This window comes from Prionailurus viverrinus, chromosome A1 (genome assembly GCF_022837055.1).
Source record: "Prionailurus viverrinus isolate Anna chromosome A1, UM_Priviv_1.0, whole genome shotgun sequence".
Classification (NCBI taxonomy): domain Eukaryota; kingdom Metazoa; phylum Chordata; class Mammalia; order Carnivora; family Felidae; genus Prionailurus; species Prionailurus viverrinus.
In genome coordinates, this window is record NC_062561.1 from 123,418,231 (window position 1) to 123,433,356 (window position 15,126).

A 15,126-nucleotide genomic window follows, 5' to 3' on the forward strand; every position below is an offset into this window, starting at 1 on the left:
AATAGCAACAATGCATTCAATTAGATATGTCTATATATGCTTCTGTATAAGTGAAGTGAATAACTAATAATACAAGGGACAGAGCAGGGAAGAATTGCAAATATTTTGTTATTTTATGGTACTTGCACTACCCATGAAGTGGTACAGTGTTATTTGGCGGTATACCTGGGTGAGTCGTAAATGCATACTACGAACTCTAGGGCAACCACTAGAAAAAGTAAAAAAGAAGTGTGAGGGGCACCTGGGTGCTTCAGTCAGTTAAGCTTGGACTCTTGTTTTCAGCTCAGGTCATGATCTCATGGTTCCTGAGTTCGAGCCCCACGTAGGGCTCTGTGCTGACAGTGCGGGGCCTGCTTGGAATTCTCTCTCTCCCTCTTTTTCTCTCTGTCTGCTCCTCCTCCACTCACTCGCTTTCTCAAAATAAATAAATAATCATTTTTTTTAAATGTAACTGACATGCTAAGATAGGAAAGAAAATGGAATCACATAAAATGCTCAATTAAAATCTTTACAAAGGGCAGAAAAAGAATGGAAGACAAAATAAGAACAAGGAAAAGGAAAAGAAGCAGAAAACACCAGCAAATATAGTAAATATGAGTCTAGCTATATCAATAATCACCTTGAATGTCAATGGTTTAAATGCACGAATGAGAAGACAGAAATTGTCAGAGTGGGTCAAAAACACAACCCCACTATACATTGTCTACAAGAAACCAACTTTAAATGTAAGGACACAAATGAACCAAAAGTAAATGGGTAGAGAAAAAACACACTCTGCTAACACTAATCAACAGAAAGCAGGAATAGCTATGTTAATTTCAGACAAAGCAGACTTCAAAGTAGGAAAGTTATTCATCAGGTATTATTATAAAAGGGTCAATTCTCCAAGAATACATAATAATTCTTAACATATATGTGTCTACAAAAAAAGCATCAAAGTATGTAAGGAAAAACCAGTAGAATTGCAAGGAGAAACAGATGAATCCACTATTATATTTGGAGACTCTAAACACCCCTCTGTAGGAAATGGACAGATCCAGCAGACAGAAAATCAGTAAGGACATAGTTGAATTCAATAGAACTATCAATGAGCTAGATATTACTGATACCACAGACTACTTTATCTAACAAAAGAAGAATGTACATTCTTCTCAAGCTCACATAGAACATTCACCAAGATAGACCCCATTCTGACCTATAAAACACATCTTAAATTTAAAATAATATAAATCATATAATGTCTGCTCTTACACAATTAAAACATAAATGAGTATCAAAAATATAGCAGGAAAACCCCAAAATAATTGATTAAATACCTTTCAAATAACACATGGGTCACTGAAGAATTTTCAAAAGAAATTTATAAATATTTTGACCTAAATTAAAGTGAAAATATAGTATAACAAAATTTGTGGGATGCAATTAAAACATTGCTTAGAAGGAAATTTATAACATTGAATGAACATATTAAAAAGGAAAAAAAAGACTGAAAATCAATAATCTAAGCGCCCATCTTACAACTAGAAAAAGAAGACAAATTAGATCCAAAGTAAGCAGAAGAAAAGAATAAAAATTAGAACATAAATCAATGAAATTGAAAATAAGAAATCAATAAAGAAAATTAACTAAGCCAAAAGCCCATTCTTTGACCAATAAAATTGATAAGCATCTAGCTAGGATAACTAAGAAAAACAAGAGAAGACCCAAACTACTTTTATCAGAAATGAAAGAGGGGACATCACTACAGATTCCATCAACATTAAAAAGATAAGAAAGAATATTATGAAAAACTCTATGCCCACAAATTTGATAATCTAGATAAAATAGATAATTTCCTTGACAGACACAATCTAGTAAACTCACACAAGAAGAAATAGACAATCTGAATAGGTCTATATCTATTAAAGAAATTTAATCAATAATTAATTCCTAAACAGCACTGGGCCCAGGTGGGTTCACTCGTGAACTCTAGCAAACATTTAAAGAAGAAATTAAGCCAATTCTCTACAAGCTCCTCCAGAGACAGAAGCAAAGGGAATACTTCTTAGCTCATTCTAGGAGAACACCATTACTCGAATCCAAAACCAGATAGACCTTACAAAAAAGAAAAGGAGACACCAATACCTCTCTTAGGCACAGATGTAAATTCTGTTGACAAAATATTAGCAAATCAAATTCAACAATGTATACAAAGAATTACATACCATGACCAAGTGGATTTTATCCAAGGAATGGAAGGCTGGTTCAACACTGGAAAATTAATGTAATCTACCACATCAAGAGGCTAAAAAAGAACAGTGAACAAAATCAACAGATGCAGGAAAACCACTTGACAAAATCTGGCACCCACGCATGATAAAAGTTCTCAGCCAACTAGGTATAGATGAGAATGCCCTCGACTTGATAAAGAACATCAATTCAAAACCTACAGCTAACCTCATACTTAGTGATGAGAACTGACACCACTCAACTTCAAGACTTACAACGAAGCTACACTAATCAGGACAATATGGTATTAGAGGTGCCTGTCTGGCTCAGTTGGAAGAGCATGCAACTCTTGATCTTGCTGTCATGAGTTCATGCCCCACAGTGGGTGTGGAGTCTGCTTAAAAAATAATAATAATAACGTTCAAAGTGAATAAATAAAAAATAAGACAATGTGGTATTGGCAAAAGAATACACAAGCAGATTAATAGATCAAAACAGAGAACCTAGAAATAGGTCCATATAAATAGAGTCAACTGATCTTTGACAAAGAAGCAAAAGCAATAGAACGGGAAAAGATAGTCTTTTTCAACAAATGGTGCTGGAGCAATTGAACATCCACACGCAATAAAATGAATGTAGACAGAGACTTTAAACCCTTCACAAAAATTAACTCAAAATGGATCATAGACCTAAATGTAGAATGAAAACTATAAAACTCCTAGAAAATAAGATAGAAAAAACCCCAGAGGACCTTGGGTATGGCAATGACTTTTTAGATACAACACCAAAGGCATAACTGATGAAAGAAAAAATTGATAAGCTGGACTTCAGTAAAATTAAAAACTTCTTTTCTACAAAAAAACAATGTCAAGCCATAGACTGGGAGAAAAATATTTGCAAGAGACACACCTGACAAAGGATTATTATCTAAAATATACAAAGAACTCTTAAAACTCAGCAATAGGAAAATGAATAATCCAGTTAGAAAATGGGCCAAAGACCTGAACAGACACCTCACCAAAAAGATACCCAGATGACAATAAGCATATGAAAAGATGTTCAACATTATGTCATCAGATAATTGTAAATTGAAGCAACAATGAGAAATCTCTACACATCTACTACTATTGTAGGCCGTAATCCAAAACAGTAACAACACCAAATGCTGACAAGGATGTGGAGCAACAGAAACTCTCATTAATTGCTGGTAGGAATACAAAAAATGGTACAACCACTTTGGAAGACAGTTTAGAGATTTCTTACAAAATTAAAAGTACTCATCCAACACCATTCAACAACTGCACTCCTTGGTATTTACTCAAATGAAATGTCCACGTAAAAAGCTACATACAAATGTTTATAGAAGCTTGAGTCATAATTGCCAAAACTGAGAAGCAACCAAAATGTCCTCCAGTAGGTGAATGGATAAACTGTACATCCAGAAAATGGAATATTATTCCATGCTAAAAAGATATGAGCTTTCCAGCCATGAAAAGATTTGGAGGATTGTTAAATACATATTGCTAAGTGAAAAAAGGCAATCTGAAAAAGCTACAGACTGTATGATTCCCAAAATATGATATTCTAACAAAGGCAAAGCTATGGAGACAATAGAAAGATTGTAGTTGCCAGCGTTTAGAAGAAAGGGAGGAATAAATAGGTGAGCTCAATGGACTTCCAGGGCAATGAAAATACTGTGTTTCCTACTATAATGATGGATATATATCATTATGCATTTGTCAAAATCCACAGACTGTACAACACCAAGAGTGAACCCTAATGTAAACTATGGCCTGTGGGTGATAAAGATGTGTCAGTGAGCGTTCTTCAAGTGTAAGAAATGTACTGCTCTGGTGGGAGATGTGGATAACGGAGGGAGCTATGAAAGTGTCGGGGCAGGAGAAACAAGGGAAATCTCTGTACTTTCCACTCATTTTTGCTGTGAACCTAAAACTGTTCTCAGAAATAAAGTTTATTAAAATGCATTAAAGTGGTCAAAAATAGTTTAAAAATATATAATAATGTATATTCCCACTTTTATTTTGGAATGAAAAACATATGTGTCACACACACACAGATGTAAAGAAAATACATCATTGTAGTAACAGCAATTTTCAATGGGAGACTACAAGGAAATGCAGTTAATGCTTTCCTATTGTTTATCTCTTTGGTTCGTCTTAGGTTTTGATTGTGCACCTACATAGCCGGTGCTTAATAAGTGTTTTTAGAATAAAGGAGTACAGAAAAAATTAGACGCTGAAGGGAGGTCTGGGGACTCCTCACCCTATTTATGGTGACCTTGTTGTCCACACCCCACTGGCCCAACCTCACATACCGAAAGAGAGTATACTGAACACTACCAACACTCAGTCTGTAGCCTCACTGCAAGGCTTCCACAGTTTATTTCTCTTAGAAACTGGTCAATAAAAGAGCATATATCACTGAAGAACTCAAATTGACAATGAATTCATTAATGACCATAATATTAGAACCACTGACTGTTATGGCTTTGATCTGAAGATAAAGGACTCACGAGCACTTACCGAATTGTGTGGGCAAGACAAGCCACTAGGGCACAAGAGAAAAATATCAGGATCTATATTTGTATATACAATATTTTACTTTGTACTTGTTTTGTATTGTATAACAGTCATAAGATATTAATACAGTTGACCAGTGAACAACACAGGTTTGAACTGCACTGGTCCATTTACATGTGGATTTATTTTTATAAATACCATACAGTACTGTACATATATTTTCTCTTCCTTACAATTCTCTTAATAACATTTTCTTTTCTCTAGCTTACTTTCTCATAAGAATACAGCATGCAATACGTATAACATACAAAATGTTTGTATTTTATATACAAACTGTATATAAACTGTATTAATTGACTGTTTATGTTATCAGTAAGGCTTCTGGTCAACAGCAAGCTATTAATGGTTAAGGTTCAGGGGAGTCCATGGGTACACATGGATTTTTGACTGCATGGGGGTTAGCACCCTAACCCCTGTGTTTCTCAAGGGTCAATTGTATGTATGTTGTGCATGTAATTTATACATATGCACGTGTGTACCTATACATAGAGAGAGAGAGACCATGCTCAAAAAATTTTTGCATAGAGGTGTACAATAAAAGAAGCTTATAGACCTGGTCCAGGCCCTTCATTTTATTTTTTTTACTTCTTTTTTTTATTTTTTTTTTAACATTTATTTATTTTTGGGACAGAGAGAGACAGAGCATGAACGGGGGAGGGGCAGAGAGAGAGGGAGACACAGAATCGGAAGCAGACTCCAGGCTCCGAGCCATCAGCCCAGAGCCCGATGCGGGGCTCGAACTCACAGACCGCGAGATCGTGACCTGAGCCGAAGTCGGACGCTTAACCGACTGAGCCACCCAGGCGCCCCAAGGCCCTTCATTTTAGAAAGGAGGAAGCTAAGTCTCAGAGAGAAGGGAGGTGAGTTGCCCAAGCTGGGTAAAGATTGGGTCTCCAAGTTGAGACTGCTAATGCTTTATCCTCTTGGTTTAGTTTCTGTTTGTTGCTTTGTTTATTGTTTGTTTGCCTCATCTCATTGGTTTTTGATGGAGTAGAACTGGTTTTTCAAAGCCACATAAGTCCAGGTTAAGAGTACAGATAAACTTTGGGGTGCCTGGGTGGCTCAGTCAGTTAAGCGTCTGACTTCAGCTCAGGTCATGATCTCACGGTTCATGGGTTCCAGCCCCGTGTCGGGCTCTGCGCAGACAGCTCAGAGCCCGGAACCTGGTTTGGCTTCTGTGCCTCCCTCTCTGTCTGCCCTTCCCCTGCTCACACTCTTTCTCTTTCTCTCTCTCTTGAAAATAAATAAACATTAAAAAAAATTTTTTTCTAAAAGAGTACAGATAAACTTTAACATTCCATCTTCCTATAAGCTTAACTTTTAAAAAGTGCTTACACACATAAATGGACTTCTGCCTCTTCTCAAAAATGGAGAGCTGAGCTGCCAGTCATAGCCTGCATTCTCAGGCAGGCTGCCCTACTCCTAGTAAGCTCTATCCACTGTCTCACAGGAACATTATCTGCAGGAATAACGCCCAGGGGAAATTAATCATAAAGAGAATCAGCTATAGAAATCACTGACAGAAAAACATCACGGACAGTCCCCTGGCCGTCTTAGACATTACTTACAAGAGCCGTCAGCAATACCCTGTCTTCAGGGACCATTACTTTGAGGGAACCCTGCCAATCGCAGCATTACTTGGAAAGTACGTTTTTTTATGTTCCTCAAATGCCTACTGTCAAACTAAACCAAAGTTCTGAAAGGTTTCAAACACTTCCAAGTTTGGGTAAGTTAATATAGTTCCTGATTCGAGTGTGGCCTGGGGGCCAGGTACCCAAGAGCCTTTTCTCCCAGCCTAAGTGCGGACTTTGGGTTTGTCAGAGCAGCTTTGAAAAATTCATACACTCCAGGGATTCTGATGATGTGGAGAGGACTTTATAAACCTAGAATTCTATTTCCAGCTGTCTTCTCTTGCATGGGGTAAGGAGGACAACTTCAGCTTCTCTGGATCGTTTTGAAAATTTTCCACCCAGGAGCAAACAGGCACAGGACGAATGATTTAAAATAAAAAAAAAAGGTTAAGAGCCACAACTTGCCCGTTTCAAATGCTCTCCTCCTACACCCAGAACCCCTACTGACTTCACAAAGGAAACAACTTGCACGAAAGTGGCCCATGTGGGAAACAGGGGACTAGAAATGACCCACGGCTCCTGACTGGGAGTTATCAATAGACCCATGTAATCATAATGTCATTACTTTGTTTTCACTGGATGACAGAGTTTTTGCAGTATCATTTGCTCTTGGCAGACCATATATCATCATTCTCCTCCCCTTAGTAATTTCTTTGCTGCAAGAAAAACTCTGGAAACCATCTTGAGAAATGGTGAAAAATACTTCCTTTTCATTTACAACTGCTTTTTTATGCACTTACTGTCAAAAGTTACAAACGAAAAGTTATGTGAGCCAACCAGGGAGGATTTGGGCAGTATAAATGCCTATCAGAAGAAAAAAATCTAGGTACATTATTTAACAAGGTGTTTACAGGTAGCTCCAGAACCACAATATAAACACCCAATCATACCTCAAATATGGCACTTGTCATTCAAAGTATAACTCAGAGACCTTTTTTTACTTTTATTCTCCCACACAGTTTGTTGTAGAATCTCTTCATAATTTATGCATTTATTAACTAAACTTATTTCCTTAAGGTGGGGGTTAATAAGGAGGTATGCTGTAGACAAAGCATACTGTGAGTTTATCAAGACATTTTTTTTTTAATCTCTTTTAATAACTTTGCATTCAACTTGAAAAAATAAGGATTTTGCAGCAACTCTTTTCATAGGCTGGGCAACTGTTCTCCAACTGCTCTGAATAATGGGCTGGCGGCAAGATGGAGGAAAGTACTAGAGGTGTGGCAGAAAGTTCTGTCCTTGCCCTGCATGACAGTAACACATCAGGAGCAGACACCAGGGTCAGGCTCACTGAATTAAAATAAAACAGCAGCCTCCCTGTCTGGAAAGAAGGAGTCAGAACTCAGAAAAATGGACTCTGGACTCAGAAAAATCTGTTTGAATTCTGGCTCTTCTACTACAAAAGCATATGATGTCCATGTAAGTCAAGGAAATTAACTAGCCTAATATACTTTGCCACGACCATATCCCATCTAAAGCACTGTGTTCAGTTCTGTGCACTGCATTTTTTGAAAGAATATTTATAAAATATAGGAAAACCTGAAAAGTAAATCAGAAGGGTGAAAGGCTTACATAAGAGAGGGCTAAAGAAGGCAGGAATGATAAGGCTAAAAGAGAGAATTTTAGGAAGAATACAATTGCCCTCAAACATATAAAGGGCAGTGAAAACTCAAAGAGTAATCATAACTAATATGTGCTGAGTACTCAATATGTGTAAAGTACTCAGTGTTATTCACATTCTGCAGGTGAGAAAGCACAGGCCCAGAGGCCGAGTTATACGCTCATAGTCACATAATTTGGATGGGTGGAGCCAGAGCTCATCCCAATAGTCTGGCCCCAGGTATAGGGGAGATATGAAAGCTATACTCCAAATACTTTGTTTTTTTTTTTTTCATTTTTTATTATTTTTTTAAGTAAGCTCTATGCCCAAAATGAGGCTCGAACTCATAGCCCTGAGATCAAGCATCACATGCTCCACCCACTGAGCCAGCCAGGAACCCCTCCAAATATTTCTAATCTCTGTCTTACAGGATCATGGTAAGATTACACCCTCCCAATTCTTTTGGACACAGGTTAGTGATTTGCTCTGGCCAGTGACATGTGAACCTAAGTCATGTTCACAACCTCAGCAAGGGAGTTCCAGAGCCTATGAGCAACGCGCCCATGTTCTTCCTAACATGAGAGCATAGAGGTGAAACCTCCATCAGTCTAGGTCCCTGGGGGGGAAATGATGGGCAGAGCTGCCCTGTGACCCATGGTGGACAAGTAACAGGAGCAAGAAATCAACTGTGACTGTTTCGTTAAGCCACTGAGATGTGGGGATTGCTTGTTACTGTGGCAATACCCAACTTTTCTGACAGATAAACAAACCCACATGCTTCAAGTCATTAAAATACCTCAGAAATTAAAAAAAAAACTCTATTCTTATATTTTAAAAGGTCAGAACCGAGAATAGTTTATAGAAACCGCAAGTAGGCAGATTTGGGTTTAATTTAATTTTTTTAAAGTGACGTTTTCTGAAAGCTGCTTCTCAAGGTACAGGCTCACTGAAAATGGTGGTATTTAAATAAGAGGCCAAAAGGGACAGCTGGCTGGCTCAGTCAGTAGAGCATGGGACTCTTGACCCTGGGGTCGTGAATTCAAACCCCACATTGGGCCTAGAGTTTACTTCTAAAACATTCAAAACTAAAATATAAAAAATAAATGAGAGACCAGACAATCATTCTGCATCTATGTAGCAAAAAATATGGATTCATTAAGGAGGTTTAATATACCAACCATTTCTGGAACACCTCCAGTGTTCCAGGCATTTCAGCTATAGTGATAAATCCAAACACACAATCCCTTCCCTCAAGGAAATAGCCATCAAGAACAGAAGTAGATAAGGTCTGCTGACTCTTGTAGCAGTGTGATTCAACCAAATTAGAGATAATAACAGGGCCTGAATGAAGCTGACAGCAAGCCTGAACTTACAAATAACCATGTAGCACTAGAAATCCTGCTGATGCTTAAGTTGTATTATTATTTTTCAATTAGGAGCCAAAAGTATAGGGTTTGCAAAAGGAAAGAAAACGAAGAGAATGTCTGGGTTTAAAGGAGGAACATTTTCCCTTTCTCTAGTTACCATCCTTAAATCTTGCAAACCAGGCATATTATCTGGCTTACATCAGGGGTGTTCCAGCAAAGGGAATAGCACTGACTCACAGCAATTGTTACCGACCGTTTCCATCACTTTTCCCACCCCTTAGAGTCAGGAAGGGAACATTTCAATAGGGATCAGCTCAGACCTGAAGAGAGGCGATAATCTTCCTGGAACGCCATTCTTAAGTTTAGAAATCAGCCACAGCTTTTCCAAAATATCCGAAGTTTTTCCTAAAAGGGTATTTGAGCAGGGCCTACAGGGATCCCATACTCTAAGGATGATATGAAAATCACCAACTAAACGAGTGATTCCAAGGGGCACGGACATTGTTTCCCAAAGGTGTCTTTACACAATACTAACTTCAGTGCTTTCTTTCCCTAGTGGTATCAATAATTAAAGCTTTGTTTATTTTTTTAAACTTCCCAAAATCAAACAGTGCAGAGATATGCCTTCCTTTGACTGCCTCACTGCATTTGAATGGAAAAACATCTAAAACTTGGGTAAGCATTAACTGTAATTGCTCTGGGGCAGACATTTCCATTTTGGGTTATTATTCATACCAGTATTCACAGAGAATAATATATGTGGATGGATTTTGCAGCCATTATCTACACAAGAGTGACGTATCTGATTACTATTGTTCCCCAACTCAAAAGCGTCAGTTTGAACTTCGAATACTCCAGCCCTGCCCAGACCCTGAATTTTCTGAACTACAGTTCTGATTTTCTATGAAATAAACAAATAGATGAGAGCAGGCTGGATTTCAGTGCCATACCTTCAGCCAGTTCAGGGTGTCACGAGTTTCTCAAAAACACACATACAGAAGAAATTGGCTTTGGCACATGGAAAAGCAGCAGAGAATTTGCAGCTTGTGCTGGTTTAAAGTGCACCCTTAATACTCTTGCCTGTTTTCAAAAATAAGTGATAGTCTTCCAGAGACAGCTGGATCCCTGTGGTACCCAGTCTTGCAACAAGCTTTGTACACAAATGTACACTTTACAAACACAGATGTGAAATGTCGACCTAGGACAGAAGAGAGGCACGCAGATGAGGGTGTTTAGTCTAGTGGCTCCACACCCGAAAGTTTCAGGGACAGAGCTGATGTTTCAAGAGTGAGAGGGGGGACCGCCCATCCTGTACGTTCATCCGGGGACTATGGAGATGACCCCCATCTTCCCAGCGCCAGTGTGCCCTCTGCCCTGGTGACCCCGGTTGAGATTTAATCGAGGGCCAGAGTGGGGCCAAGACAATTGTGCCAATGGTTACTCAGACGGAGAGAAGGGCTAGAAATCACGAAGCCTTCCTGGCTGGCCCGGCTGACACACCCACCCAGACCCGCCGGCCCGGGGGTGCTGCGGGGAAGCGGGGGAAACCCGCGCACCCGGGTCCCGCGCCCACGAAGATGCTGCAGTTAGGAACCCGCGCGAATATCGGTCCGGGCTGAGAGGTCGCGCTACGCTCAGCAGAGGATGCCCTTCACCTCCCTGTCCCCCTTCCCCCGAGCTGAGTGAGCGGGAGAAAGTTGTGCCCGGGCCGCGTCGCCCCGGGCTGCCAAGGGAGCGAGGGCGGGAGGAGGAGAGCCGCGGGCCCCCTTACCTTGTCCTTGGGGCCGAGGTTCTGCAAAACCTCCTTGCCGGTGGCGCTCCGGATCTCCACCCCGGCGGGCGCGGGCGACGCGGGCGACGCGGGCGCGGGCTCCCTGCCCTCCTCCCGGCCTTGGCCCCGGCGCGGGGTGTCCCCCTCCACTCCCGGCCGGCTCCCGGAGCCGCGGCCGCTGCCCTGGCTGCTCCGGGGAGTCTTCGCGCCCCGCTGCCCCACGCTCAGGGCATCGAAATCCAGCGTCTTGCTCTCGAAGGCGCCCTCCACGTTGCAGAACATGCCGCCGTACTTCTGCCGCGGGACCTGGTCCGTGGTGCCCGGCCTGGCCAGGTACACGGGCAGATCGTCCTCGTGGGAGCTGTCCCAGCCCCTCCGGCCCGAGGCCATGGTTCAGGCGCACGGCGGGCCCGCGGCTTTGCTCCCCCAGAGGCGGAAAGGGCAGCCGCCGGCAGCGTGCTCCGAGCCACAGTGACTGGGGCGGGAGGAGGCGCCTGAGCGTTCGCGCCAGAGGCGGCAGTGCAGCTCCGGTTGCTGCCAGTCCCCAGCCAGCCAGCGAGCGCGCGGCGCAGGGGCCGGGGCAGCGGCGCGCTCCGGCTCGGGACCTGTCGCCCGCCCGCCGCCCCTCGGCGCGCACCCGACCCTAACGTGGCCTCGCAGGGTCGCGCGGCCTGGGGGCCCCTTGGAAAGTAGAAATCCCAACTTGGCGCGCGCGCGCACACACGCACGCACGCTTCCCGCTCGCCCAGCGGCCCCCAGATTCACACTCAAGAACTCGCCTCTCTCGCACAGGCACAGAAACCCTCTTTCACCCACACTGACTTCCGAGTGTGCCTCTCAAACACAAACCTCTCTGCCCCACTCGTGCACGCAAACCTAGTGGGCTCAGGTGTGTTCGTGTCAAAGCCGGGCTCTGATTTACAACAACACGCACCCGCACAGATGTACCAGACTCACAATCCTAGACTTTGCTTACCCATAATCCCAGATTTGTCTCCTCCTCATCTTAGAATTGTCTCACAATTGTCCCCGCTTCTAGAATCTGCCTCACAAACCTGCACCCTCAAATAAAGAACCTCTGAATGGGTACCCTCTTCGCTGACGATCACAAAAGCCTGTAATTGACTCACAGACAAATCTACCCTCGAACCATTCTCACCTCATATTTAGCACCCTAGATTTTGCTTTTTAAGCACCCATAATTTGCCTCCCAGACAATTACATTACAGGTCAAAGGCATGCACAGGTCCCTGGGTTGCAGAATACTTCCAATACCCTGTCCTCATACAACCAACCCATCGCTAATACCCCACAAGGTGACTCAAGCTCAGGTTTACGCCAGTCAGAACCCTCCACGTGGCCTCACACATAAGCTAAGGTTTACCTCAAAAATACACAACCAAAGACTTTGCCTTGCGCGTTACCTCAGTTCCACACAGATTTTGCTTATGTATATGTCTGCTCTCACAGCCTCATTCTCTTCCCCCTTGTCCACCCACATATACTCTAACCCAGACTTTGCCAGTAAACACAGAGTCCTCGAACCTGCAGAGCTCGCATGGTATCTGCACACAGAGCCTAAATCAAGAATCTGCAGCGCCCACGTTAAACTAGGCCCCCTTTCAGAATTTCACTCCTTTAGTCATTCATCCAGTGTGAACTGAAGGCCTGCTGTGTTCTTCGCAAGATACTAAAGGGACAGTGTTTAACAAGTCAGATGGGGGCCTGTCCTCACCAAGAGTGTAGTCTCCAGGCACCCACCTAGGGAGCACAATCAATCACTATTCCGCATGACATACTAAACTTTATTTTCTGAACCCCGCCACTACATCATAGACTTCATGAAGTCCAAGAGCTGGTCTGTTTAGTTTACTATGAAATATCTTGAGTCCAGAACATCTGCAGGCACATAATAGGAGCTCCGTAAATCCCTTTTGAATAAATGGTAATGATAATAATAACAAGTGCAGCAACAGGGAACATTTATGGAGCTGTTGCTGTGTGCCAGTCACTACTGTAATTGTGTCACATATAGTAACTCACTTAAAGCTCATCAGCATATGGCAGGCTTCTTTGTGCACACAGACACTATCTTTGAAGGCATCTGCAATCAATTTGGTCGACTGAAACTTGCAACCGCAATTTTGGAGAGTAACTAGGATATTGGAAAACGGGATTTCGATAGCAGGATCGTGACAGTCATGAAAAGTTGGGGGATGAGGTTGACCTGAACTCTGATCACAGACAAGTATGTCGACACAGGTTTTACTTGTCCCCCATCCCCATGAGGAGAAAGACGCTTGCTTCATTCACTGCATGTGCTCTATCACATTATTCCTGATTTCTTTAGCAGACTGCCTCTGGGAAGCTGCCTCCTTCTTAACAAATGCTGGTGGCTGACAGACCCAGAAATTCATGTGACAGGTTGGTAATACAGGCTCTTCCATCCCTCTTTGCTCACACAGGTTACTTCCTTCCTCTTCCCCGTTGCTTTCAAACTCTTCTTTACTCATTAACTCATTTACAGACTTTTAGGGGGACACTTGCTATGTGTCCAGCATTGTCCTGGGTTCCCTCCTCTGTGGAACATAATTCTAATAGGGGCAAAGAGATGATAAATAAGAAAGATCAGTTCAGATTGTCAATCATAAGAGTTATGAGACATAACAGAGGAAAAGATAGCCAACTTTTAATTTTTTTTAACGTTTGTTTATTTTTGAGAGACTGAGAGAGACAGAGCATGAGTGGGGGAGGGGCAGAGGGAGAGGGAGACACAGAATACGAAGCAGGATGCAGGCTCTGAGCTGTCAGCACAGAGCCCGACACGGGGCTCAAACCCACGAACCACGAGATCATGACCTGAGCTGAAGTCGGACACTTAACCGAGTGAGCCACCCAGGGGCCCCTAAGATAGCCAACTTTTAGATTGTTTGGTCAGGAGAGTCTTCCCTCTCTGACTCCTCACAAACACCACGGACACCAGCACGGTGCCCCATCAGCAAGGGCAACAATAAAGATATTAGCTAACATTTATTAGGACTTTATTCTGTGCCAGGCTCAGTCGCTAAGGACTTTCCATACACTATCTTAAATTCTGATTAGTAATCTCTTAATTAATAATACTACAAGTCATGTACTATTATTTCTGTTTTACTAGCAAGGAGGCTGAGGCTCTGAGTGAGTGCCCAGGTTGTGACAGAACCATAACTAGAAGGAAGATATGCGCAAAGAGTCTGAAGTTTCCTTTGAGAGGGGAACATTCTGAATGTAGATGCGTGCCTGTCTGTGCTTAGGTGTGTGGGCGCTTGGGCGTAGATAAGCCCCATCGCGGCAGCCACGTTGCCTCACAACTATGTCTGTTGCAATGCATAAGCTCCATGATTACATTTGTTGACAAAACATCACATCTGAAAGTCAACAGCTGCATATACACATATGTGTTTAATTAAGAGAGCAAGGCAGCCTTTAAAAGAAGACTAAAATGGGAATGGCTGATGTGACTCCATCCAACTCTGCAACTATGTGGCCTTAGGCCGAGTGTCTTACTTAACTTCTTGATGTCTTTCTGCTTCATATTTGCCTCACCCACCTAACGGGACTGTAAGGATTTCATTCCTTGAATAAACCATTGTGTTAAGAATTTCACCTGCATTGCCTTAACCTTCACAACAACTCTGTAACTGTGGTGTGATTACTATCCTCATTTTACCAGGGGAGAAAATGAGGCCTACACAAGTTAAGTTTCTTGCCCAAAGTATCACACTAGCATGTCAAGCTAGAATTCATTTCCCTGATAGCTGGTCCAGAGACTGTGCTCCTAAAAACCACCCCACGACAGAGCTCTGTTCTAAGGATTCAGAGAGGTAATAACGGGAACACCAGAAGTAAGGTGTTAACAAATTGAAAAATCCTAAGTGTCCCAGCTGTTTGGGGCAAAGGTAAACTTTAA

General features: G+C 42.3%; 1 protein-coding gene across 1 annotated transcript in view; it reads right to left on the bottom strand.

Annotated features, from left to right (window-relative positions):
• DPYSL3 (dihydropyrimidinase like 3) overlaps window positions 1–11,838 on the bottom strand; it is a 114,870-nt gene extending 103,032 nt beyond the window's left edge. Inside the window, exon 1 of the mRNA XM_047867215.1 lies at window positions 11,178–11,838. Within this exon, the coding sequence (XP_047723171.1) occupies window positions 11,178–11,567 (390 nt within the window). The 5' untranslated portion in view covers window positions 11,568–11,838. The remainder of the gene's footprint in view (window positions 1–11,177) is intronic.
• Between the last annotated feature and the right edge of the window lie 3,288 nt (window positions 11,839–15,126).